The sequence below is a fragment of the Otolemur garnettii genome, unplaced genomic scaffold, assembly GCF_000181295.1.
Source record: "Otolemur garnettii isolate 467f Iridium unplaced genomic scaffold, OtoGar3 scaffold00006, whole genome shotgun sequence".
Classification (NCBI taxonomy): domain Eukaryota; kingdom Metazoa; phylum Chordata; class Mammalia; order Primates; family Galagidae; genus Otolemur; species Otolemur garnettii.
Genome location: NW_003852401.1, coordinates 22,229,944 through 22,255,381, shown reverse-complemented (window position 1 = coordinate 22,255,381; position 25,438 = coordinate 22,229,944). Strand labels below are relative to the sequence as shown.

Sequence of the window (25,438 nt, the reverse complement as noted above, 5' to 3'; positions counted from 1 at the left end):
ATTCTGGAGATATTTCTGTATTAGCATATTTAGGTTTACTTTACTCTTTTTAAATAATATCCTATTTTATCAAATGCCATAACTTATTTAAGTTACTCTATTGATGGGCAATTAGACTTTTTTCTTACCATAAAAAAATTCTGCCAAAAGACCTTTGTAGGTAAATCTTGGAATACTGGTGCAACAATAATCGTTGCATAATTTCCTGGTAGTGAAATTATTGTTATCAAAACACTTAAGCCTCTCATATTGTCAAATTACTTCTCCCAAAAGGTTACACAAATGACATTCTTGCATCATTTCCTCACATGTTGTTCCAAATGTGGTTATTAACCAATTTCACAAGTTTGCCAATCTAATACACGGGGGAAAATGGCGTCTCGCCGTTTTTATTTGGATGTCTTTAATGATGAATAGGGCTGCAAAGCCTGATTGTTAAACGGTTAAGTTTGGAGGTTAGACTTTCCGGGCTGGATCCTAACCTCTGAACATGCGTGACCTCGGGCGCAGTGCGTCTATTTTTCCTCTTATTAGAAAGGGGGATAAAAGCAAAATCTTTGGGATTAAACAAAAGTAGGAATGCAGGAAGCCCTCTCTACACGTTCGCTATTAGCGATTACTGATCTTAATTTTTTAAAGCCATGCTCGCCCCAGTACTTTATCTTTGGTGTACTCCTCCAACCAACCAAGTAATGCAAATCTGTGTTGCTTGTAATCGGAAATGAGAGAAAAATTGGCTCCCGCTTTTTAAAATTCTCCTTCCCCCGTCCCAACCCCGCTTTAGAACTACAGTGTATTGCTGGTTCATGTGTCCATGCAGAGGAATGAGTTGCCGTTTCAAAACAACACGCACCTCCCAACGGGCACCTCCCAGCGCCCAGGACCCACTGTTTACAGCGTAGGGAACACTCGACGGCAAATCTCTAACACTACCTAGCAGACATTTCACCACCCGCCGCGCCATTTGCTTTAAGCACCCAACGCCAGGATTCGGAAAACAGACTTTAAAACTAGAAAACAGTTCCAGACCCACCCCCTACACAGAGGCCCCAAAACCCGCCTCACCGCCCCGCCCCAACCGGAAGTGACGCCCCAGTCGACCGCTCCTTCCGCCGTCAGCCGGAGGCGCGGCCCAGACCAGCGCAGGGTGTGCGTCGCTCACTGGGGGTTTCTGGGTAACGGCCCCGGCCGGCTGGAGCTGCTGGCTCCGCGCAGCGGGTTCCACTCAACGCCAAGTCCGTTGGCGGTGGCGGTTGTAGGGCCGGGGGCAGCTGGACATGGAGCAACCGTGGCCGCCGCCGGGACCCTGGAGCCTGCCTCGGGCCGAGGGTGAGACTGAGGAAGAGAGTGACTTGGACGTGTCCCCCGGTTCTCCCCGCTGCCCGCAGCTGCCGGACGGCGGCGCCCAGGTGAGAGGGGGGCCGGGTTCTGCTGGGGGGGAGCAGTGGATGGAGAGGCGCTGTCGCCAAGCCTCCTGGAGTGCCACGTCGCCCCGACCCTTTTCTGTGCCCTGTTCTGCGTCCATCTCATCCCTGGGAGTCGGGCGACTGATGCCGTCCCTTGCTATTATATATAGCACGTTCAGAGGGGAGACAGGGTGAACATGTATTACCCACTTCTACGCACACCTTTTCTTTTACTTGGCTGTTTTTTTCTCGCCCTTAGAAGACATTCCTCCGCCTCCCCGCCCCTGGACCAGCACCTAGATTTGGGGCAGCTCACGCTATAACACTGACCCTTTGTCCTCTTGTGCGTGCTTTTCTCTGAGCACTTTTTTCTGTTAAAAGCTTTAACAGACTTGTGCACAGTTGGTAGTTAGAAACAGTGAATGATTGTAGCTCAACATCACTCTGAGTCCTGACGTAAGGATGATTTCACTTGCTATTTCACCCACATCACATCTGAGCAAATTCTGTAAATCTTGCTTTTAATGCTAGAGCACACCTCTCCCATTTGCGTGACCGTCTTTGCCTTACTGTTTTGTTTTTAGTTTGCTTCACGCCATTCCCCAGGCACTCACTTGCGTTTTCCTACAGAATTCTTCCTCGGGTTCCTGATACTACTTGTGATTTTCAAAGCAGCTTTCTTGCCTCTGAAACTTACCCAAATGTGATATAACATTGAGGATTTTTCTGAGTTCTCTGTTAGGGAGTGCTTATATATTCATATTATTGCGTCCTGATTTATCTCATTACTTGAATGTGTTTTGGAAGTATATTTCAGTATCACAGACAAAGCACTGATATGGTCAGTGGATTATAACTGTCTGTCTTCTTGGAAAATGGGGTTCCTAATAATGTAACAGAATGAATAGTTTTTCTCTAAACTCATTTAGCTAGATCCTAATGAAGATGAGTGATTTGAATCGTTTGCCAGTAAGTGTGAAATCATCAATCTTATGCCCAGCTAATGGGGTTAGTTGGCATCATACAGAGAAAAATGCTGTTTCATAACCACAGAGGCACTTTGGCCAGCTAGTCACTGGGAGAGTGCAAGACATTTTTTAGGAGGGCAGAATGAGAGTTGATGGGTCAGTAGTCACCCACTAATTGTAGATCACTGGTGTCATATTTATATACAAAATGTGTAATAAGCACATAATGTGTTGTAGAGAGAGAAAATAATGAACAGCAGCTGCTGTTGTCAATTTTGAAGGCAGATGGAGAGAAAAAAAGGTCTCAAGAATTTCATTGCATTATGATCGAATCATAAAAGCCAAGAAAAGCATGGAATTTTTAAAATATCTGTGAATTAATTTCTTTTGTGGACTTACAAACTTACTCAGCCAAAAGATATTTTAGAAGTGGGTAGGCTTAATCTTCTTTATTAAAAGTAATTTCTCTGAGGCTGTATAACTAGGTAGTGGCAAAGTTAAAACTAGAAACCACTAACTGACCCCTGGTCCAGTATTTTCTCACCTACTGCGCTGCCCCTCCTCTCAAATACTGTGAAACTGATTGGATACAACTACCTTTGATTGTTTTTAAAATTTGCAAAGTGATTAATAATTTATAATAAACTTATTTGTCTTTCTGGCTTTAAGATTGATTTTTTTTTAGATTGGAATATTTGGAAAGAATACAGTGTGTAGTGAAATTGGATAAACATTTACCATCTTTAAAAACCAGCTTTGGTTTAATTTCATCAATATGGAGAATCCAGACATCTTAATAAAATAAATGATGTGTGGTTCTAAGATCTAGTTAATGTAAAGGCAGATCAGAATATAGAGATCCTTTTTGAAAAGTTTTGATGTAAAGTTACATTAGTACACTTTAATGCTAACAGTTACTTTTTAGAATTTAGTTCGTTAAAATATGACCTAATATTTTATTTAACTATCTGAATACATGTTGGGTAGTTTGCTCAAGTGGCCAAATATTATTTGGATATTTAGGGAGAATTTAAACGTAAGTAACTTTCAGAATTTGTTTGATTTGGGAAATGAGTATTTTCTCCCACATAATTTAAAAATATATGGTATTTCCAGTTATCCATATTGCCTTTCTTGGTATCTTTGTCTTTTCTTACAAAATAAGTTTTATAGCTTCATTTTTCTCCTTTTTCTGGCCCCATTTTAAGCATAGCAGGTCTACAGTTATTCTTGATCCTATTCTAAGATAGCAGAAAGTAAAAAATAAATATTTTACTTGGTTTGTTAGGAACATGGTGTGTAGTACCTGGCTCCAAACCTGCTGAATGAGTAAATGAATAATCTGAATAGCAACAGTGTCTGCATTTACCCTAGTAGAAATTTGAGTTTTCCTGAAGAATCAGCCAGGAGGTAGGGGCCTCTTTTGCTGCTTGCCTCAGAATTCTTTACCGCCACCAGTCTGTTCAAAGAAGTGGAGATTAATTTATTCATCTAACATTTGTTGAATTCTAGCCCTTTAAGAAGTTAGCAGTTGAGTAAATAGATAAACGTAATAGTACGTGAAAAACATTGCCTTAGAAATATGCATAAGTAGGGTGGGGAGAAAATGGATAAGAAAAGCTTAGGCAACTGCAGAATCTGTATACAGATAGGCGTTACCTAGAGGAAGAAGTATTACCAGATTCAAAGGGGATAGGGGGACACCAGTGGGGATGGGAGAAATAAACAAACAAGTAGAAAAGTAACTGGAACTGAGTCTAGAGAGATCATTGGAAATGATACGAAGGGCCATATCACAGAATTTGCACTTTATCCTAAGACCTCAGAATGAATAAAATGATCAGATTTGTTTTTTGGAATGATCAGTCTAGTGAAATGGAGAATGGCTTGGGATAAACAGGCTGTATTTGTATAATTCACATGTGGAATTATACAGGCTTGAATAGTGGTGTACATATAGGAACAGATTAGGGAGAAATTATTCTGAGTAACTACTTAAAAGTTGATCTATATTTGGCTAAGAAATCATAAAGAATGTACCTTTAGCTTTTGTTTTATACAGCTAAGAATAGAAGGAATTACAGACCTATCACATGCTTTACATGTACTAGTTAAGTAAATATTAATACTGCTGGTTCCACAAGAGTCACCAGAGTAGACCATCTGGCACTTAAAAAGAAATCTTTGCCTATTTTGATTAGGAATAAGTTAAAGGATATCTGATATTGTCACTTATAAAGAGGAATTTTCAGTAAGAACTTCTCAGATCACCAAAGGAGTGGGAAAATACAGAAAATAAATAGAAACCAGGAAATGATTACTTCTAAATAAAAGGAGGTTTTAGCAATGAAGAACTTGTAGAACAAAACTAAAGGTCTGACTTTCAGCATGTTGAATGTTGTGGTGATGAGCTAGATTTAAGCTTTGTTCTCATTATTCTGCTGGCTTAGAATTATAAAGACTATAAATCCAATGTTTGTTGAGCACAAGCTTTGTACACTATGATTGTTGCCAGGCTTTTTGTTACTGTTAGTTGTCAGGGGAGGGGCATAGATTAACAAAGAAGCTTAGAGTCTAGTTGATGAAACAAGGCCTATAATACAGGCCCAGAACACAGGATACATTATGTACTAGAAAATATTGTGCAGAAATCTTTCAAATAAAACAAAATTGAACTGTGCTGCACAAGCATATCCATTGCCTTCTTCATTTCTTACAAATACTGTTTTTTGTTTTTTGTTTGTTTTTTTTTAATCCAGATGTATAGCCATGGGATTGAACTAGCTTGCCAAAAGCAGAAAGAGTTTGTGAAGAGCTCTGTGGCGTGCAAATGGAATCTTGCTGAAGCTCAGCAGAAACTTGGTAGCTTAGCACTGCATAACTCTGAGTCCTTGGACCAGGAACACGCCAAAGCACAAACAGCAATATCAGAACTGAGGCAACGGGAAGAAGAATGGCGACAGAAAGAAGAGGCTCTAGTACAAAGAGAAAGGATGTGTCTATGGAGTATGGATGCCATTAGCAAGGATGTTTTTAATAAGGTATGACCTTTTATTGGGCCATAATGAAAGAAGAAAAAACTGAAATGTTTGTACATACCACTTGTGCATGTTTCATAGCAATGTAACAGAATACTGTAAACACTGTTCATTTTGACAGTTTATGAAAAGTGTTTGAAAAGTTTAGGAAAGTCAAAAAGTTTAAAAGCTCTTGCCCTTGAGCTGTAGATTACAGGAGGCTACTTAACCAGTCTCACATACCTGTTTATATACATGTACTGCTGATCAAATATTATATATATTAGAAAACATTCGCAGAGATTTGATATTTACACGGATAAGAAACTATATTTACCCCACATCTCATGTTTTGTACTTCCTACATTGGGGGTCACTGCTTTAGAGTTTGTTTAATTCAGTCATCTTATTTTATAGATGAAGAAAGTAAAAAGTAAGTAGAGTGACTTGATAATATAGTGGTTTAAATGTAAAGAAGAGACTTTCTGACCATGGAATTGAGAGACTAGTTGAATATCCTTTATTAAGAGGCCTTAAAATGAAAATGATATCCACATAATGTCCTTTATTAATGGAGATAATATTATCTCCATTGGCCTAGTTAGCCTTTTAAAATCCCATGTTTCTCAAACTTGAGGGTTTTCTGTCTTTGTTGCCATTTAAAAATTAGAGTTTCTAGAGATTAATTTCCAATGTATGAAAAGAGGGAAAAGGCAAAGCCTAATAAATAACTTTATTAACTAATATTTTTTAATATGGAATAAATGATACATATTGAAGAATAAGAGTCTGTATTTATAGCCTTATGTTGGTGAAACATTTATAAATAAATCTGTGAACATGCTGACAGGTGCTGATATTTTGGTTTTTGTGTTTTTTCACTATGCTAAAATATCTAAAGGAGACAGTTTCCAGAAGCTAAAACAAAGATAGATTTTGTATGTTACCTATTATTAGCATTCTTTAGGCCTGAAACATGCAGAAAATAGGGAAGGATAGGCCTTCAACTATCATTATTTCCCTTAATCCATGAATATATCATTTGGGTATGAATTTTGACCTGTTTTTAGCCTTTTATTATGGAAAATTTCAGCACACAACAGAGTAAACAGATGAACCCCCTGTTCAACATCAACAAAAGTCATCATGAAGCTGTTTCATTTATAATTTCCTCTACTCCCTGTCCCTGCATGATTCTTAATTTTTTGCTTAATTTTTGGATAAGATTTACATACTTTGAGATGCATAAATCTCAAGTGTACAATTTTAGCAAATAGATGTACTTGTGTAATCTACACTCATGTTGAGATAGTGATGTGGAAGTGCAGTCTATAATATCTACAGCAATGAAATTCAAGTCATTTTCTACTAATTTGTAAAGTGGTACCTCTGTGTACTTGTACTAAACTTAACTTTCAAGCTTGGGAGGTAGACTGTTCATTCTTGTCCAAGTCCACATCGGACCTTATCTTTGACCATTATTATTTAAACTTCTCAGCCTGTAACCCATTTGTTTTCTATCCTCCTGCCATCCATTCTCACCTGCCCACTTGAGCACTTTTTGCCTTTCCCTGCACTAGCTCAACTTCTGCTACAGCAATCAGTAACACATGGAGATAAATGTATGTTACCACTGGCCCTATCAGTACTTTCTTCTTTAATTAAGAAAAATTAAGAGTATAACATGCTTATTATAAAATAAATAGGTACATACTTTTTTTTTTTTTTTTGGAGGTAGGAGCCTCCAGCTGTCCCCCTGGGTAGAGTGCTGTAGCTTCACAGCTCACAGCAACCTCCAACTCCTGGGCTCAAGTGAGTCTCTTGCCTCAGCCTCCCAAGTAGCTGGGACCACAGGCGCCCACCATAACGCGCTATTTTTTTTTGGTTGCAGCCGTCATTGTTGTTTGGCAGGCCCAGGCTGGATTCGAACCCACCACCTTGGGTGTACGTGGCTGGCGCCTTAGCCACTTTAGCCACAGGCGCTGAGCCAGTATATACATTTTTAAAAATACTTAAGTATGTAAAATACAAATTGAAAGAGCCCCTTTACTTTCACTTGCATTTCCAAGAGAACCTCTGTTAACAGTGAGACTTCTAGATTTACTCTGCCAGTACTAATTTATATACATTTTTATTTTCCCTACCAGCATTGTTATCTGAATAATTAGCTATCTTTGCATATATTATTTTAAGGGGTGTGTCTTTAGTGTTATTTTCTGCCTTGTACTTATACCCCAAAACAATTTAAAAATAAATTTTTTCTTCCTGAGGGAATGATCAAAGCAATGTTTGTTTTGATATGTAAATGTCTCTTCTTTTAACATAGTAGTCACTAAGAAAATATTTTCATGTTGTCTCTGCTTTTATTTCTTTAAACTTAGGTTCTAACATAGCCTACATTTATACCACAAATTAATTAGGACTATCTTTATGTTCCAGTCATTTGCTCAAAATCGTACATTGATTTTGTCTGGGAGCTTGAGACTTGAGAGGACTGGTCTAGATCTGCTCTGTCCAACTGGATAGCAACTAGCCACATGTGCAATTGAGCGCTTGAAATGTGGCTAGTCCGAATTGAGATGTGCTGTAAGTGTAAACTACAATACACACCAGATTCCAATGATTTAGTACTCCCCCAAAGTAAAATATTTATTAATTTTTTTTATTGCTTACATGTTAAAATGATATGTTGCATATGTTAGGTTAAATAAAGTAAGTTACTGTCATCTGTTTCTTTTTACTTTTTAATACGGCTAATATAAAACTTTAAATTACATTTATGACTTGGATTATATTTCTATTGGACAGTGCTGGTCTAGATGGCAGACTATATAAAGGAAAAAAACATTTATTTTGAAATATATAAACTTTTGTGTGCTTCCTCATTGTAAACTGGTTGTGAGCTGGTCTACAATTTACATTTTTGTAAATTGCCCTAATAACAGGGCATAAATGCAATCACAGAATGTTCTGAGAAACTGTTCTGCCAGTTTTTCTGGCTAGGTAAAAACTTCATTCTTGATCTGTTTTATGATTCATTTAACTGAAAATAAGCATTTCTTTAAAAAAAAAGTTATACTTGATTTTAAGAATCAGATTGTGTTGGCTCTCCTAGGAAGTTTTATTAGAAATGCAGCAAAATCTATTTTGGGTTTATGTCCTAACAAAGAATTTATAATCAACATACAGAAGAACCTCTGTAAGTTGACCACCCAAGGGATGGTAACAAACTGGTCAATATACGGAGGTGTTCAACACAAGAAACTAGGCCTGCTGTACTGATGTGTGCATGTGGTACATATCTGATCTACAAAAACTAGGTCAACTAGAGGTGGTCAGTGTGGGGAGATGGTTAATGATGAGGTTCTACTGTACTTTATATGCTCTGAATTTCTGTGTTTCCTTATGGCAAGACCTTCAAAGATTAGGTCAGAGTTGTAAATATTTATAGGAAATGAATAATGTAAACAATTATGCATATAAAAGATCTTTCTATATCTTTAATAGGGAAATTCACTTTTACAAAAAGGTTAAATCAGTTGTTTTTCTGTATGATTTCTAAGATAAATCTATAATTTTCCACATGTATATCATTTTAAACAAAACTAATGAAATCTATATAAGAAAATTTTGATTTTTTTAAATAAAGAGTGTAACAGGTGAATTTAATGATGTAATATCAGTATGATATCATAGTACATTTTTATATTGTCTATAGAAAGGCTTGCTAGGTATTTAGTATCTGAGAAAAAAGATTAAATTAGAATATAGAATCTGATTTTAATTTCTAAAATTTTTCCTTAAGAGTTTTATTAATCAAGATAAAAGAAAAGAAACAGAAGATGAAGATAAGTCAAAATCATTTATGCAGAAATATGAGCAAAAAATCAGACATTTTGGTAAGTCTGCTACTTGAGTTTCCTTCTTTGTAATATTAGGTGTCATTATTGTATGTGTACAAAATGTGAATTTATAAAATGGAAGCCAAAAAGAAAAGTGGGAAACTTCAGTTGTATAGCTACTTCTGGCATAGCTATATAGATCTTGTTTTAGACTTTTTTTTTTTGGTCATAAATAAAATAGATTGACAGAGTAAACCAAGTTGTAAAGAGGAGCAGAATTCAATCTTTTATTATACTACCCTATAAGATAATCACGTTTATTCCATAGTCATTTTTCCATTTTCCAACTAGTCTTTGCTTTTTCCTTTTTGCTTCTTGGTATCTGATTATTGTATGGTTAAAAAGCTAGCATACATTTTCCCCCCAGTTTTGGATACAATACTATATAATTGAGACAGATACTTGAACTGTTATTCAGATAAATATAATAATACAGTATATAGAGAGAACTAAGAATAGTTTTTCTGTTGGGGAACAAGGGCAGGATGGGGGTTGATGTAAGTGAAGGCTTTCCAGAGGAGGTAGCATCTGAGCTTAATTAGGAGGAACAGATTCCACATAGGTAAGAGAGGCAAGGCAACAGCAATTGCGTGTAGAAAGGCAAACTCAGAAAACAGCATAGTGTGTTCTGAGAATCATAAGCAGTGTGGCATTGCTGGAGTGAAAATGCTCCTGGCAAGTGTTAGGAGTTAAGGTTTAAAGCATTTTTTTTGATGCCAAGTAATGTGTTAATTTAGTAAATATGGTTTTTATTTGTAATATGTTCATGAACTAATTGACATTTTGAAATTTTTTCCTGTTGGCGTTTTCCCCCCAAAGACTTTCGAGTTTCTTTTATGCTTCAGTTATGTCAAGACAATAGATATTACTTTAATTTTTTTTCCTTTTATGTAATTATAAAATACTCATTTTTCATACATTTTATTTAAAAAAAAGTAAATTGTGTATTTAACTCAAGAACAGTACCCAAAGAAGTAAACATAGACAAAGTTTTTCTGCATATTATCATTGTGGTATTATTTACAATAGAAAAAATAAATAAGCAGTTTCTCCCTTGGACAGATAGTAAAATCCTTAAACAAGCAGAGCTTTGAGTCATAAGGCTAAAAGGCAAAAATTTTGCAAATGAATCTTAGTTGTAATATATGACTTGCCACTCCCACCTACCTATAGTCCTTGCTTTCTAGGCCCCTATTTTTCTGCTGGAGGGAAAGTAGTACCATATACTGGTTGCTCTTTGAGAACATGTACTGCATCTAGTAAAACAACATCCCTCAAGGTGTTTTCAGCCAGCTGACACTTTACAGGTGGTTGCTTTGGGGCCATGAGAAGCCTAGTAGGTGAGAAACAGTTCCTTCACTTATGTTGTAAACTGAGTGCCTTGGTCAAAAGCAGTTTTGCATAGGAAAATTATCTGAATCTCAACAAGGTGTTTTAACCCATCTGACACTGTGACTAAGTCTTTAATAAATCATTTCATCATTTTGTAAAACCTGCTATTTCCGGATAGTGATGTTCATGATAAGACTAGTGAATTTCATAATCCCATGGTCTTCATTTCTTTGGTTGTAAAATGTGTTTGTGGGTCAAAAAATAATGTGGCACAAATGTATTAGTGGTAGAAGCAGAGCAGGGAGAGAGGGCAATAGCAGATCTAGAATGAGTTGTTGGGAGTAATTACTGGTCCCTCCAAGATGAAGTGGAACCAAGATGAACCACCAGGTACTCAATGGCTGGATGGCCTCTCAAGTGTCTGGTACCATATTAAGGTTTCAGCATTGGTTTCTGCTACAGGCCTCTATTAGGAATTCATTGGCTAAACAAGATTGGGATAGCAGAACATCCTTAATGAATAGAGTCTATGCTGTTGAATCTATGTATAATCTCAAACTTGTGCCACCATGACCCTTAGTTTATGAAACTATGGTGCAAGTAAGGATATGTGTGAGGGAAAAGGCTGACATGACATCCACAGGTAATTAATAAGCAACTGTTTTTCCATTGTATGTTGTGAGCTTGCAAGTATACTATCTTGTAAAACTAACCAGAGCCTTGCTGTCTTCAAACCCAACCAGACCCGATAGCCACTCCCAGATTCACATTGTGCCCGTTTCTTAGTGGAAATGCACAACTTTTCATTTTGGAGGAGATACCCTACTTGCCACAGCACATTGGATCCCCTGAAATGTTACTAAGGTAGTAGGCTCTTAAAATTTTCATGTGTTTTCCCCACTTTCTGGCATGCATGTATCTTACTTATCAAGGCATCTGGGGTACCTTCAACTTCCTGCTCACCAAGTACCATCAGTGTAGTGTGGACCAATTTGCAGTCATGTGGGATGATGAGATAATCAAAATCTCTGTTGTCTAAATTATGGCACAGAATTGATAGAGGCCTGAGGTAAGACAGTGAAAGTTTGATGCTGTCCCTCCTTAGTGGAAACAGTTGTTTCTGATCTTGTATGCTGACTGTGATAAAGGAAGAAAGCATTGCTCGAGTGATAATAATTACATAATATTCCTTTAAGCGTGTCTAGGATAGGAACTATAATTTCAGCTTCCAACTTGAAGCTTTCCAAACTTGGATTGCATTCTAGACTCTCAGAAGACATGGGCCTGGTGTTGGAGGGGTTACGTAGGGTTGTAGGGGTTTCACAACAGGACTTCTCTGTGGTCTTATGTATATTATATTCTTCAGAGTTCTTCCTGACTTTCTCTGTGCTGTCTACTAACTGCCTTTCTTGTGTTGCTTTTACCCTTACAATTAGATAAAATTTACCATGCAGTGATAAATGGTACAGTATGTTATGGAATATTATGAAGCATTGAAATCTGATGTTTTTCCCTACATTTGGACTTAATTTTTATTTAGTTAATTTGTATTTTATAAATATAAAATATCAATTTAGAAGCAAAGCCTATTTAATTGAACAAGCTTAAGTTTCACAACAGTTATATTCCAGTTATATACATTGCTGACATCACTGTCTTTGTGTTCATCAGAGCTACTTTTTGAATCATCTCACAGTTTTTCAGAACACATCATCTTTAATTCCAGCCAAAGTTAGCTGTGATTCAGCATTTTATGAATCTGTATAGGATGTTGTTGCTGGCAGTTTTATCAAAACAGTAAACATTTGTGCAAATACTATGATAGAATATTTTTCATTTGTATTCAAGATGAGTATTTATAGACACTTCAATGTAATCACTTATGTATTGCTTTTTAAAAATTTATCAGTGTCCTATTATTGAATATATTTAATATAAACATAGATGAAATGTTGAAATACACCTCTGTTTCTGATCTTGTATGCTTACTGTGATAAAGATACAAGCAGGTGTTGTAGGTGTTGAAGATACAAACAGAAGTGAAATAGATAATGTATACTATGATTTTAATGTTGTTTCTTTAAAAGTCATTAAAAATACCTTTGAAAGGAAATATACCAAAATGTTAATAATTATCTCGTGATTGAATTGCAGATTTTTATTGTCTGGATTTTTCAGATTCTTCACAATGAATATGCTTTACAATCTGAAAAAAATATTTTTAAAGGATTTATCCTAAGAATTCAAGGATGGCTTAGCATTAGAAAATTTATTAATGTAATTCATCGTATTAGCAGATTGTAGTATTTAACCACAGACATAGTGATCAATTTGATGTCAGAAATGGGAAGGTCACAGGAATTTCTGGAAAGCTTAGTTGTTAACATGCAGTCTAGGAAGTATTGTAGGATGACAGAAAGAGAAAGAAGGATGGATTTGGTTTCAAATAAGATGTTTAAATATAGAAATATAGGTAGAAATGGTTGTATACTGGTAGATGATTGGACTAGAGATCTCTGGAGCTCAGGAATTCTAGGGAAAATGGTCATCTATCTTTCCTCAAGGAATTCACAACCTAGCTAGAAGATTTTTAGTACATAGGTAAATTAAAATGAATAATGTAAGGTGTTAAAATGTATCATTCGTTAAGTATAATGAGGAGAGGAAAGGGAAACTATTAAGACATATGTATTTATTTGTTTGTTTATAAAATCCAAAATAACATCAGTAATTTTAGGTATGTTCTGTTTTACTCATCTGTTATCTTTTATATATTTTCATAAAATTTCATACTCTTTCCACAAAGATTTGTATGGACTACCTGTAACTTCTTAATTTCATACTAATTCAATGTGCTTTTGGGGGTTTTTTTTGTTTTATATTTGAGACGGGGTCTTGCTTTGTTCCCTACCCTAGGTAGTGACATCATAGCTCACTGCAATCTCAAATTCCTGGGCTCAAGCCATCCTCCTGCCTGAGCCTTCTGAATAGCTGGGACTACAGGTGCACAGCACACACCCAGCTAATTTTTCTATTTTTTGTAGAGAAGGAGATGTTGTCGTGTTGGCCAGGCTGGTCTCAAACTTCTGACCTCAAATGATCCTCCACCTTGGCCTCCCAGAGTGCTAAGAATACAAGTGTGAGCCATTATACTTGGCCTTTGATGTCCATTTTTGAAATCAAGTGATGATGACAAGTATTTCTTAGATAAAGAAAACCTATATTCCATCTCAAGTGTTAATTTTGTCTCAGGTATTAAATAGGTAGTTAAAAACTTTAATATTTAGGGTGGTCCTGTGGCTCGAAGGAGTAGGGTGTCGGCCCCATATGCTGGAGGTGGCGGGTTGAAACCCAGCTCCATCCAAAAACTGCAAAAAAAAAAAAATTTTTTTTTTAAATATTTAATGATCTCCTTCCTCATGGCTCCTACAGGTGTCACTAGTCTTTTCATATTATCTTTCCTGCAGAAGAAACTAAAACAGACAGGATTTGATAAATCAGCGAATCACAATGCTGCTGTGGACAAGTAAACAGGAAAAATAGTTCTATATGGTTGGTAGAATTGAAAATAGAATCGTAGGAATTGCAGGAAAGCTAAAACAAAACTGCTTCATAGGATTTATTTTTGTGTTTTCAAGTATAGGAAATAAGGATTGTGCTTTCTTTAGATCTAATCCCTAGGAGTCATTAGATTCTTTATACCTTGAAGAGCAGTTTTAAGTAATTTCCATAATACACTATTTCTCAGAATTTTAAGTGACCTAATCATTGTCTCCAAAGTGTTAGGGTAGTAACTTCATAAAGCTTATATATCTCTGTGAGAAAAATGTTCCAGTCTTTTTTCTCCTTTTTTAAAATGAAGAATAATCATTTATTTTCAGCTGACTCCCATGTGTTGCTGTGGTATTCTCAGTAAGAATTTTGTCCTCAGTTTTGTTCTTTCTTGTGTTCTAATGTGGAATTTAATGTTTAAGAGTTCATTTTGTACCTAGGGGAAAGGCTTACTGCCAAACTATTGAGATAGCCCTATAAAATTTCCATGAACATCTTCCTTGGGTGAATCTAAGGAGTCTAATAAACCTTACATTGTTATGTTCAGTTTATTCAGTAATAAAATTGACTAGACAGAGAAACAACCCTTTCCTGGTTTCATGATTACTTGTTGGTATTGACTTTGACCAAATTTCTAATTTAGATAAAGATGCAGATACACCTAAAATAGTATTTAGATTCTTTTGATTTCTTGAAACAAAATGACAGCCGTGTTTAAATGTGCTTAGCTAATTTTTTAAAAATTGTGTTTACTTTATCATGTATATATATAAACAGACATGATGAGTAGCTAAATGAATGACTGACCTTCTGACTTTGACAAAGACTACTCACATTCTCAGATGCAGGGCTAAACCAGCCATGCTACTTTAGACTGACTAATCCAAAATAAAATTTTCTGTGAAAATTATTTGGATTAATAATAATATTATAATTATTTTAGAAGCTGTTTCCAGTCTACTGGAAATTATAGTAGAACCTCTCTAAGTTGATCACACAAGGGACTGTAGCAAACTGGTCAACATATAGAGATGGTCAACATAAGGAACTAGCCCTGCTGTCCTGATACATTATATGTGGTACATGTCTGGTCTATGAAAATTAGGTCTATGAAAATTAGGTCAACTTAAGGAGGTGGTCAATGTAGAGAGGCAGTCAACTGTGGAGGTTCTACTGTATTTGAAAGTATTCTTGCTTTTTATTTGCCATTTTACTGCAACATAGCACTCTGGTAATACAAATTATATTTAAAGAGAACCATTTTAAAATACCATTAAGAGATTAATTAAGAATGGCATTTTTTCCCTTACAGGAAGAAATATTTGACATTTATGGTTTAATTCCTTTTTTATAGGTATGTTGAGTCGATGGGATGATAGTCAGAGATTTTTGTCAGACCATCCCTACCTTGTATGTGAAGAAACTGCTAAATATCTTATTTTATGGTGTTTTCACCTAGAAGCTGAGCAGGTACTGTGAGTTTCTGGGAGCCTTAGTGGAATTTTGATTTCTTACTGTACTGGTGTTTTGTTTGGTTTTTTATTTATTTAAATGAAAGAAGGAGAATCATTAGATTTATTTATGAATCTACTTGAGTTTTGTGTGGGAATTTCTTTTTTTAGTTGTTTCAGTTAGCATAGGGAAACTTTTCCAGTGTGCTTTCTCTGCCACTACACCCCATCCCACTCCATCTCTCTTACTCTAATACTGTAATCTTTGTTCCTTTTTAACTAATTAGAAAGTCATGTTTTAAAAATCCAAATAGTAATCACAACATTAAATCCATAGCATGGTCCTCCTTTCCTTATTCTGGTCCATATATGAATCAAGAACTAAGTTATACTCTTTATGTATCTGTATAGTATTTAATTTATAGCTATGGAGAATAAAATCAAAAGTATTCTATTTTTAGATCAATTAGATGTATCTCTAGAGGTGTTCTTACAATTTTAATCTATTTATTTTCAGAAAGGGGCTCTAATGGAACAAATAGCACATCAAGCTGTTGTAATGCAGTTTATTATGGAAATGGCCAAAAATTGTAATGTGGATCCAAGAGGGTGTTTTCGTTTATTTTTCCAGAAAGCCAAAGTAAGTAGTTGTTTGATATTGATAAATGGGAAGGTTAGGCCTTAGAACTTCTTTGTTCTATATCCATCAAAAGAAACCATGCAACTAGAACAGGACAATTCTATAGATTGTTTAGGGCAAAGAAAATTTATTGCTAATTTCATGCTAATTTGGACTTAAAGGAGCAATATAAGAAACTGTACTGTAGCATGTATGTGAAATTGAGACCCATTCAAAAGAATATGTGTATTCAGAAAACTCGTTGTGTTCCATCATTTATTCTTTCAGTAAATATTGAGTGCCTACTGAGGCAAAGCACACCTGTTTCAGATACTCACAATAAAGTGTTAAATAATACAGATACAGAATCCTCCTTGTATAGAACTCACAGTTTAATGAGAAATCAGACTTACGTTATAAAAAATTAGGAAACCTAAAAATTTAATAGAGGAATGGTTAAAAATACCTGTGGTACATAGAATATTGTGCAGCTATTAAAATTATGTTTATGGAGCATTTTTAATGATCTGAGAAAATGCATATGCTAAATTCAAAAGAAGTGACATATTTACAAGATGATGTTGGCCATACTAAAGAAAAATAGATATGTCTGGAAAGATTATCACTTCACACTCACTAGATTAGTAATTTAAAAATTGCCCAAAGAAGAACTCACATGCATTGCTAATAGGAGTATAAATTGGAGCAAACACTTTGCAGAATTTCTTAGTAAATTTGAAAAAGTGCATACTTAACATCCAGAAATTTCCTAAATATATAAACTAGAGAGTTGGTTCCTTACGTGTAGTCTAGGGATTCTCAAGACCCTTTCAAGAGACCCTCAGTCAAAACTATTTTTATAATAATACTAAGATGTTATTTGCTTTTTCATTCTTACTCTCTCATGAGTGTATTGTAGAGATTGATGCAAAAGCACATGTGAAAATCTAGTTATCTTCTGTTAAGCCAGATATTAGATATAAGAATTGGAAAAATAAAAAACAATAAAAGCGCTTCTCTTTACTCAATTTTTTTGTTTGGGAAAACAATGTTTTTTAAAGAAAAATATGTTATTAATGGTAGCATGTAATGAGTTTACTGTTGTTTTCAATATTAAAATATTTTAGTGAATATTCATTAAATAATATTTACTAAAATATTAGTTAACTATTATCAACTAATATTAATATTCACTAAAATATTAGTTAACTAATATTTTTAAATTCCTCAATTTTAATTTCTAATACGACAAACACTGACAGACGTAATCTACATAAAAAGAAGTTCTTTAGGTTTCTCAGTAATTTTCCACAGTATGAATGAATCCGGAGAAATGCTGACCTAGAGGAACTCTTACACATGTGCAAGAGCTTGCTATAATATTTATAATGTAATTGTTCATAACAGCAGAAAGCCTAGTAATAGTCCAAATGTGTGTCAACAGTAGAATGAATAAATTGTGGTATAGATTGAGTATTAAAAACCCAAAATGCTTCAAAGTCTAAGTTTTGAATACCAATATGACACTCAAAGGAAATGCTCATTGGCACATTTCAGATTTTGGTTTTTCAAATTAGGGGTGCTCAAATGGTAAGTATAATGCAAATATTCCAAAATATGAAATAAACTTCTGTCCGAAATTTCTGGTCACAAGCATTTGGGATAAGGGATACTTTTCCCTGTGTATTCACTTGGTAACATAATAACCAGCATCAGCATGGATAAAAACAGAAGAGCAAATTAAATAAGCCACAGAGTGATAGTATGTTCAGTATTTTTAAAAACATTTTATATTTTTATAAACTTTCTATTTTTAATATTTTATTGTTTATAATAGGTAAAACTAAAAACTATATTGTTGAAGGATACATATATAAGTGTTTAAAGAAGCAAAGGAATCATTAAGGCAAAAGTTATGATAACCTCAGAAGGGGAGGAAGAGTGCTCTTGGTAACTGATTTCTAAGATACCAGGAATGATCTGTTTCCTAATTTCTGTGGGTAGATAATGGGGGCTTTGCTGAATAAACTAATATATTTTATATACTCTTTTACATGTAGAATACATTTTAATATATATAACTAAACATTAAAATACACCAGAAGTTTAACATTGGTTGTATTGGGTGGTAGAATTAGAAATAATTTCCATTTTCTTTTTCATGTACTACAATGAACATTTCTTTTTATAAACAGAAAATGATATTTTTGAATTTTAAGATAACTATCAAGAATGCAGTAGTTTTAACTTAAATGCCATAAGTTCTCATGAAGTATAACCTAAATAGGAAATTTTCTTTAAACATCAGAGTTTTAAATAGTAAATGATTGACTTGGCATTTTAGCTAGGCTTCTACAGACTACAAAGTGTCCGAAAGTCATCTCTAAAGTCACTGTACATAGGGAAAAATCAGAAATTGTAAGTAAATGTATCTTTATTATAAAATACTCATAAAATATCCTCTATATGTTGGCCACTTTGTAAAATTTTGTAATGAATATTTTGTAAATAAAGGTACATTATTTAGACTGGGTGCAGTGTCTATAATCCTAGCACTCTGGGGAGCTGAAGTGGGAGGATCCCTTGAGCTTAGGAGTTCAGGACCAGCCTGAGCAAGAGTGAGACCCCATTTCTACTACAAACAGAAAAATTAACTGGATGTTGTGGCAGGTGCCTGTGGTCACAGCTACTTGGGAGACTGAGGTAGGAGGATTGCTTGAACCCAGGATTTGGGGGTTGCTGTGAGCTAGGCTAAAGCATGGCACTCTGGCCTGAGCAATTCTTTCTCAAAAAAGGGAAAAAAGTACATTTAACTACAATTTCCCATTTTCCCTTGTATGGCAATTTTAGGAGTGACTTTTGGAATACCCTATAGTTTAAATTAGGAATAATAAGAATTATGCTTTTTTAATGCTTTTTTTAAAATTAAGAAATAATAACTTTCATAGAGTGCTTACTTTGTGGCAAGTACTATGCTAGTGAATTAACTCATTAAATCCCTATAACATTTTATGAGGATTACTATACTTATTCTGTAGGTGAGGAAATCGGCATAAAGAAGTTAAGCAAGTGGCCCATAGGTTACTTAGTAATACAGAATCAGTCAAGTCACTCTATATCTAAATCTCTTGGCCTTAGGCATGTGGTAGGTCAGCAGTTCTACCACTTAATGATTTCACTTTCAGAAAGATTACTTTTTTTTTGAGACAGAGTCTCAGTTTGTCACCCTTGGTAGAGTGCTGTGGCATCATTGCTCACAGCAACCTCATACTCTTGGGCTTAAGAGATCCTCTTGCTTCAGCCTCCTGAATAGCTGGGACTATAGGTGCCCACCACAACACCAGGATATTTTTTTGTTGCAGTTGTCATTGTTGTTTAGCTGGCCAGGGCAGGTTCAAACCCACCTGCCTTGGTGTATGTGGCCGGCGCCCTACCCACTGAGCTACGAGCACCGCCCTACTTTATGAAATCTTGGTAAGAGAATGTGAAGACTGACTGACATTTTGTATGTCTACATGAGTACCATATGTTGACTAAAGCTAAAATGTAATTAAGAAAATTATTTCTAAATTTATAAGATAGGATGATAGCACAGAACATTGTCTAATGCAAGGTTAATGCTAATAACTAGTACATAGGCTTTAACCTGATTATGCAACCAAAACTCCATTTGACAATATCTCTTCCATCACTTGCACTTAAAAGCCTCCATTCAGTTAGTAAAGAATATACTCTGTGTCATTTCTTTATTTATATGGAGGAAACACAGAGGCAACTGCCAAGAATTTTGCTTACCTGGGCATGGTGGCTCACCCCTGTGATCCTAGCACCCTGGGAGGCAGGTGAATTGTTTGAGCTTAGGAATTTGAGACCAGCCTGAGCCAAGAGCAAGACAGTCTCTACTGAAAATAGAAAAACTAGCTGGTGTTGTGTTGTTCACCTATAGTCCTAGCTACTTGGGAGGCTGAGGCAAGAGGATTGCTTGAGCCCAAGAGTTTGAGGTTGCTGTGAGCCATGACGCCACAACAGTCTACCCAGGGCAAGGGTGAGACTCAAAAAAAAGAATTTTGCTTATATCATTATATCATTGATCATTAGATGATCTTAGTAGCCTTCCCTCTATGTAAGTTATACTTTGTTCTTTCTATGATGTTGAAAATGTTATTTTAGTCAGGCGTTGTGGCAGGCGCCTGTAGTCCCAGCTACTCAGGAGGCTGAGGCAAGAGAATCGCCTAAACCCAGGAGTTGGAGGTTGCTGTGAGCAGTGTGACACCAGGGCACTCTACCGAGGGTGATAAAATGCGACTTTGTCTCTACAAAAAAAAAAGGTTATTTGCTTAATTAGAATACTAATTAAGATATTCCCATCATGAGACTGAATGCTGAGTTTTTTTCAGTTTTCATAGCTTTTACAAATAGAGAATATAGGGCCAAAGAATTACTAGAAACAAGTAATAGTGCCCCTTCATTAATTGGTGGAGAATTAAAAGGTGGGTGGGGATTTTTTCTTTGTTTTGTTTTTGTTTTTATTTTGAAAGAGGCTCACTATTGCCTAGGTTAGAGGGCAGTTGCAGTGATTTGATCACAGCTTACCACAGTCTCAAACTCCTGGGCTCAAGCTATTCTCTTGCTTCAGCCTCCTGAATAGCTGGGACTACAGGCAACTGCCACAACGCCTGACTAGTTTTTCTATTTTAAGTAGAGACTGGGTCTGGCTCTTGCTCAGGATGGTCTCGACCTCCTGAACTCAAGTGATCCACCTGCCTTGGCCTCCCAGAGTGCTAGGATTACAGGTGGGGGCCACCACACCCAGCCCCCAGCTAATTTTTAAATTCTTTGTAGAGATGAGGAGAGAGTGTCTCACAGTGTTGCCTGGGCTGGTCTCAATGAGCCTCCCAAAATGGATTACAGGTGTGAGGAGCTGTCCTGGCCAAATTGAAAGGTTTTAAAAATAACCCTTGTTGGTTGGCAGTGGGGAGAGGAGAGAATGATTATGAGAGGTTAAATGAGGACTATTTTGGATCCCATCAAAAGTCCAGATAAATCAAGAGAAATACAGAGAAAGCCTTTTTTCTTCTATTACAATTGTATGTGTGTGTATATATAAGGAGGGGTTATTTCTTATTAGTTTATTTTGCTGAAGCGGAAAGAAATGGAACAGATCAATTATTAACATTCCTTAAAACAGGTAGTTTTCACAAGTGGGACAGGTATCGTGGTGGTTTCTACATTTAAACTATTCACTTTACTTCCTTCACTTCAGACCTATCAAATGCTTTTTATAACTCTTGTGTAGTCTAGAAGCGTTGAAAAGCATAGTCTTTGTTTTATTGTTTTCTAGGCCGAGGAAGAAGGTTATTTTGAAGCATTCAAAAATGAACTTGAAGCTTTCAAGTCAAGAGTAAGACTTTATTCTCAATCACAAAGTTTTCAGCCTATGACAGTTCAGAATCATGTTCCCCATTCTGGTGTTGGATCTATAGGTTTATTAGAATCCTTACCACAGGTAAGTTGGAAATGAAAATATTTCTTTGCAAGCTTATTCACATAATTTTTATTCATTTGGCCTTTGTTTCCTTTATATGTGTGATCATGTAAGGTTAGAGTCCTTAGTTTGACTTGTAAGGAATGTTCCCCCACAGAGTTTCAACAGATTATCTCTTAATGTTATTTAAATGGAGTGATGATTTTTCTCTTAGTTTCTGAGAAATAGCCCACAGGGAAGTAGTTTTTCCAGGACAATTCTAGAACTAAGTCATTGTCAGGTCCATATTACAATGTATAATTTCCTTAAATTAAAATGTCACATATACATGCAATGGGAATAAGAGACTGGAAGGATGTCATTGATTTTAAACATAAGAGGGAAAAGATACACATCACAGTATCTTTTTTCTTTTCTTTTTTTTTTTTTTTTTTTGAGACAGAGCCTCAAGCTGTCCCCCTGGGTAGAGTGCTGTGGCCTAGCTCGTAGCAACCTCCAACTCCTGGGCTAAAGCGAGTCTCCTGCCTCTACCTCCCAAGTTGCTGGGACCACAGGCGCCCTCCACAACGCCTGGCTATTTTTTCCCCCGGTTACAGCCATCATTGTTGTTTGGCGGGCCCGGGCTGGATTCGAACCCGCCACCTTAGGTGTATGTGGCTGGCACCTTAGCCACAGGCGCCGAGCCCACATCACAATATCTTAAGAGGCCTGTGTTACCAAGAAGTTGCCTCCTGACTGGGTGTGGTGGCTCACGCCTCTAATCCTAGTACTCTGGAAGGCTGAGGCAGGTGGATTGCTTGAGCTCAGGAGTTCGAGACCAGCCTGAGCAAGTGATACCCTGTATCTACTAAAAATAGAAAAACTAGCCAGGCGTCATGGTGAGCGCCTGTAGTCTAAGCTACTGAGGAGGCTGATGCAAGAGGATTGCTCAAGCCCAAGAGTTTGAGGTTGGGTGACAGAATGAGACTGTCTCTTAAAAAAAAAAAAAAGTACCTCTGGTTTGAGAGAAATAAGTTCTTGTTACACCTATCAGATAACAACTGATGTCAGCTGCTAGGCATCCCTATGGTTATTTGGGGGAGAGGCTGGGCTTATGCAGTTGAGACCCATTTGAATTGCAGATGTTATCAGGATTGTTCAGACTTACCGCCCTGGGTAGAGTGCTGTGCTATCAGAGCTCTCAACAACATCAAACTCTTGGGCTCAAGTGACCTTCTTACCTCAGCCATCCAAGTAGCTGGGACTACAGGTGCCTGCCAAGATGCCCAGCTAGTGTCAATTTAGAGGTTTGGAAGAAAAATCTTAGGGTAATAATACAATCCCATTTTTATTTATACCATTTTATAGGTTACAAAATTCCTTCACATGTTATATAATTTAATCTTCTCTAAAATCCTGTAATTCATTTTCATTCATGTCTATAGATGAATAAAATGAAACTTATAGAGGTAAATTTGTCTGACATCAACACAGTGAATGATGGAGCTAATATTCTAATCCTAGATTTCTAATATACTTCACTCATTTACCTATACCACAAATAGGAATAACAATTATGTGCTCTTGGGAAGAACTGGTCACTGAGATAAGAAATGTGTTGAACATTACTAGATGAGAATCTAGGGCAGTCAGTGGAATTTAAGTTGTGTTTTTAAGTCTATGACAATATCTTAAGTTCTTTGGGAAATGGGAGTATGAATTCTGGAGAATTTACTCAGCCAATTTTATTACTCAAAATTCTGTCATGGAAAACTGGAGCCCAGTTTTAACAGAGTAATTACAAACTCTGTTCCAAGACCTTTAGAATTTTGCCTGGATTGTCAGAAAAGGCTTTAATATTGTTTTTTGGAGAAAGGAATAATGTAATACAAGTATTGATCATTTTTATGAAGCCTACATTTGGGTAACACCTTAGCTATTAATTTCTCTTTTGTAATTAGCAAAAATCTTGGGAAATAAGCCGGGTTACATTTATCCTTAGTTCTGAGAGGGCTCAACAAAGGCCTCTTAGGTGTAAATATAATAAGTAACAGTTACTTTCCATATATCCTGTAGGCTAGGTTTTAATTTTATTAACTTGTCCAAACTCTAGCTAGCTTTTTGGCTTTTAAGATAAAGGAATCTCACAAAGTATTGTACTTTGTCAGGATTGAAAACCCTGCCTCTCTATGGTGGGGAGTTTTAAGACATCTATCCCATTTGGACTATTTTCCTCAGGGGTGTTTGTGCAGTAAACCAGGGGATACAGTATTAAAAGTCTTAAGTACTAGCAGATAATCTGATCAACTGAGTAGACAAAATTGAATTCTTGGAGAATAATTCCCTTAAGTCCTGGATCTTAAGGGCTTATGTCTTCCTTAGTGGTGCTTTAATAAATAATGGTTTTATTTTTGCTTTTTTCCCCCTGAATCTGGCTAAAAATTTTTGCATTTATTAAGATTTTATATTTTCTGTTCCTAGTTTTGGAAATGGACAAATATAATATTTATGAATTCTCTTTCTATTTAAAAAATAAGTAAAACATAAACTGTTGCTTTATTCCCAATTTTAAAAATAAGAGTCTAAGTACCACTCAAAAGATTAAAGACTTCTCACTAAGGCCATTTTAATATTTATAAAACCAACATAGACCCTGAAGATAACTGTAATTTGTACTCAGTAAGTGGATTTTTTTCTTTATTCGAATGTTTTCTTTTGATCAACTTCAAAGTACATTGCTGGCTTAAAGCCATATTTATCATATAAATTGTCAGTAGCCATGTACATATAAGTCACATGGATGATGACATATAAGTACATATAAGCCTTGTATGATTAAGTAATTTATAGTTTTGTTAAAAGAAAGGGGGGCATTTACTATATTTGTTTTTCACATGAATCATTCTGTCTTTTATCACATTTTGGGGGGTTAAGAAATAACAACGTCTTTTTTTCTTTATTTTCTTGGGTTTCAGTCCAAGTCTGACTGCAAAGTCCATCTTCTTTCTTACCCTATTACACTGCAGAGAAATAGAAAATATGAAACTGACTATGTAGTTGCATGTACTGGCATAAAACTGGTTATCATGTGTCCTTTTTCCTCTGTCTTTTCTTTTCCTTCCAGAATCCAGATTATCTTCAGTATTCTATCAATACAGCTCTCTGCAGTTTAAACTCAGTGGTACATAAAGAAGATGATGAACCCAAAATGATGGACACTGTATAATTTGGTTAAGACTGCTGAGGCCAAGGGTTATTTTGTTATAAGAAAGGAAGAACTTGGCTATTTTCTTGACACTTTTATGGGTGCTGCACTTTATTTTTGTTTGGTTTTTGATGGGAGGGGAAAAAAAGAGTACTGAAACGTTTTGTAATTTTTTTTAATGTGCTGCTAGGTTTTTTGTTTTTTTGTTTTTTTCTGAAGAGAGGAGTGGTACCATATGTTGCAGGAAGTCAAACTGGACTCTTTTTTGGGCTACTAAATTTGCCTTTAATCTTACTGTTCTCAATTTTGGAATCAAAGTATGAAAATCTGCACAAATGCAATGTTTACAAGAACTGCTTGATTCTGGGAGGCATCTGCTACAGTCTCTTTTTATATAGATATGTACATGTCCTACTCTACAAAAATGATTAAAGATAAAAATGTACTTGTATCCCACTGCTAATTTAGCTGTCAAATCTGGTGTTTCATTATATTAAAAGCAATAAATCAGTAGTTGGTAAT

At 35.8% G+C, this 25,438-nt stretch overlaps 1 protein-coding gene across 1 annotated transcript; it reads left to right on the top strand.

Annotated features, from left to right (window-relative positions):
- The first annotated feature begins 1,097 nt into the window (after positions 1-1,097).
- On the top strand, positions 1,098-25,438 carry CDC37L1 (cell division cycle 37 like 1). Its single transcript, XM_003782904.2, has 7 exons — positions 1,098-1,409; positions 5,134-5,415; positions 9,197-9,290; positions 15,532-15,647; positions 16,146-16,268; positions 21,589-21,753; positions 24,836-25,438. The coding sequence occupies exons 1-7, from the start codon at positions 1,278-1,280 to the stop codon at positions 24,935-24,937; spliced, it is 1,014 nt and encodes a 337-aa protein (XP_003782952.1). The 5' UTR covers positions 1,098-1,277; the 3' UTR covers positions 24,938-25,438.

Bases quoted from the DNA above. Each gene is read 5' to 3' on its own strand.
- CDC37L1 (XM_003782904.2), top strand. From the start codon at position 1,278: ATGGAGCAACCGTGGCCGCCGCCGGGACCCTGGAGCCTGCCTCGGGCC. The intron at 16,269-21,588 runs GTAAGTAGTTGT...ATTGTTTTCTAG, and splicing joins TATTTTTCCAGAAAGCCAAA to GCCGAGGAAGAAGGTTATTT. The intron at 21,754-24,835 runs GTAAGTTGGAAA...TTTTCCTTCCAG, and splicing joins TATTAGAATCCTTACCACAG to AATCCAGATTATCTTCAGTA.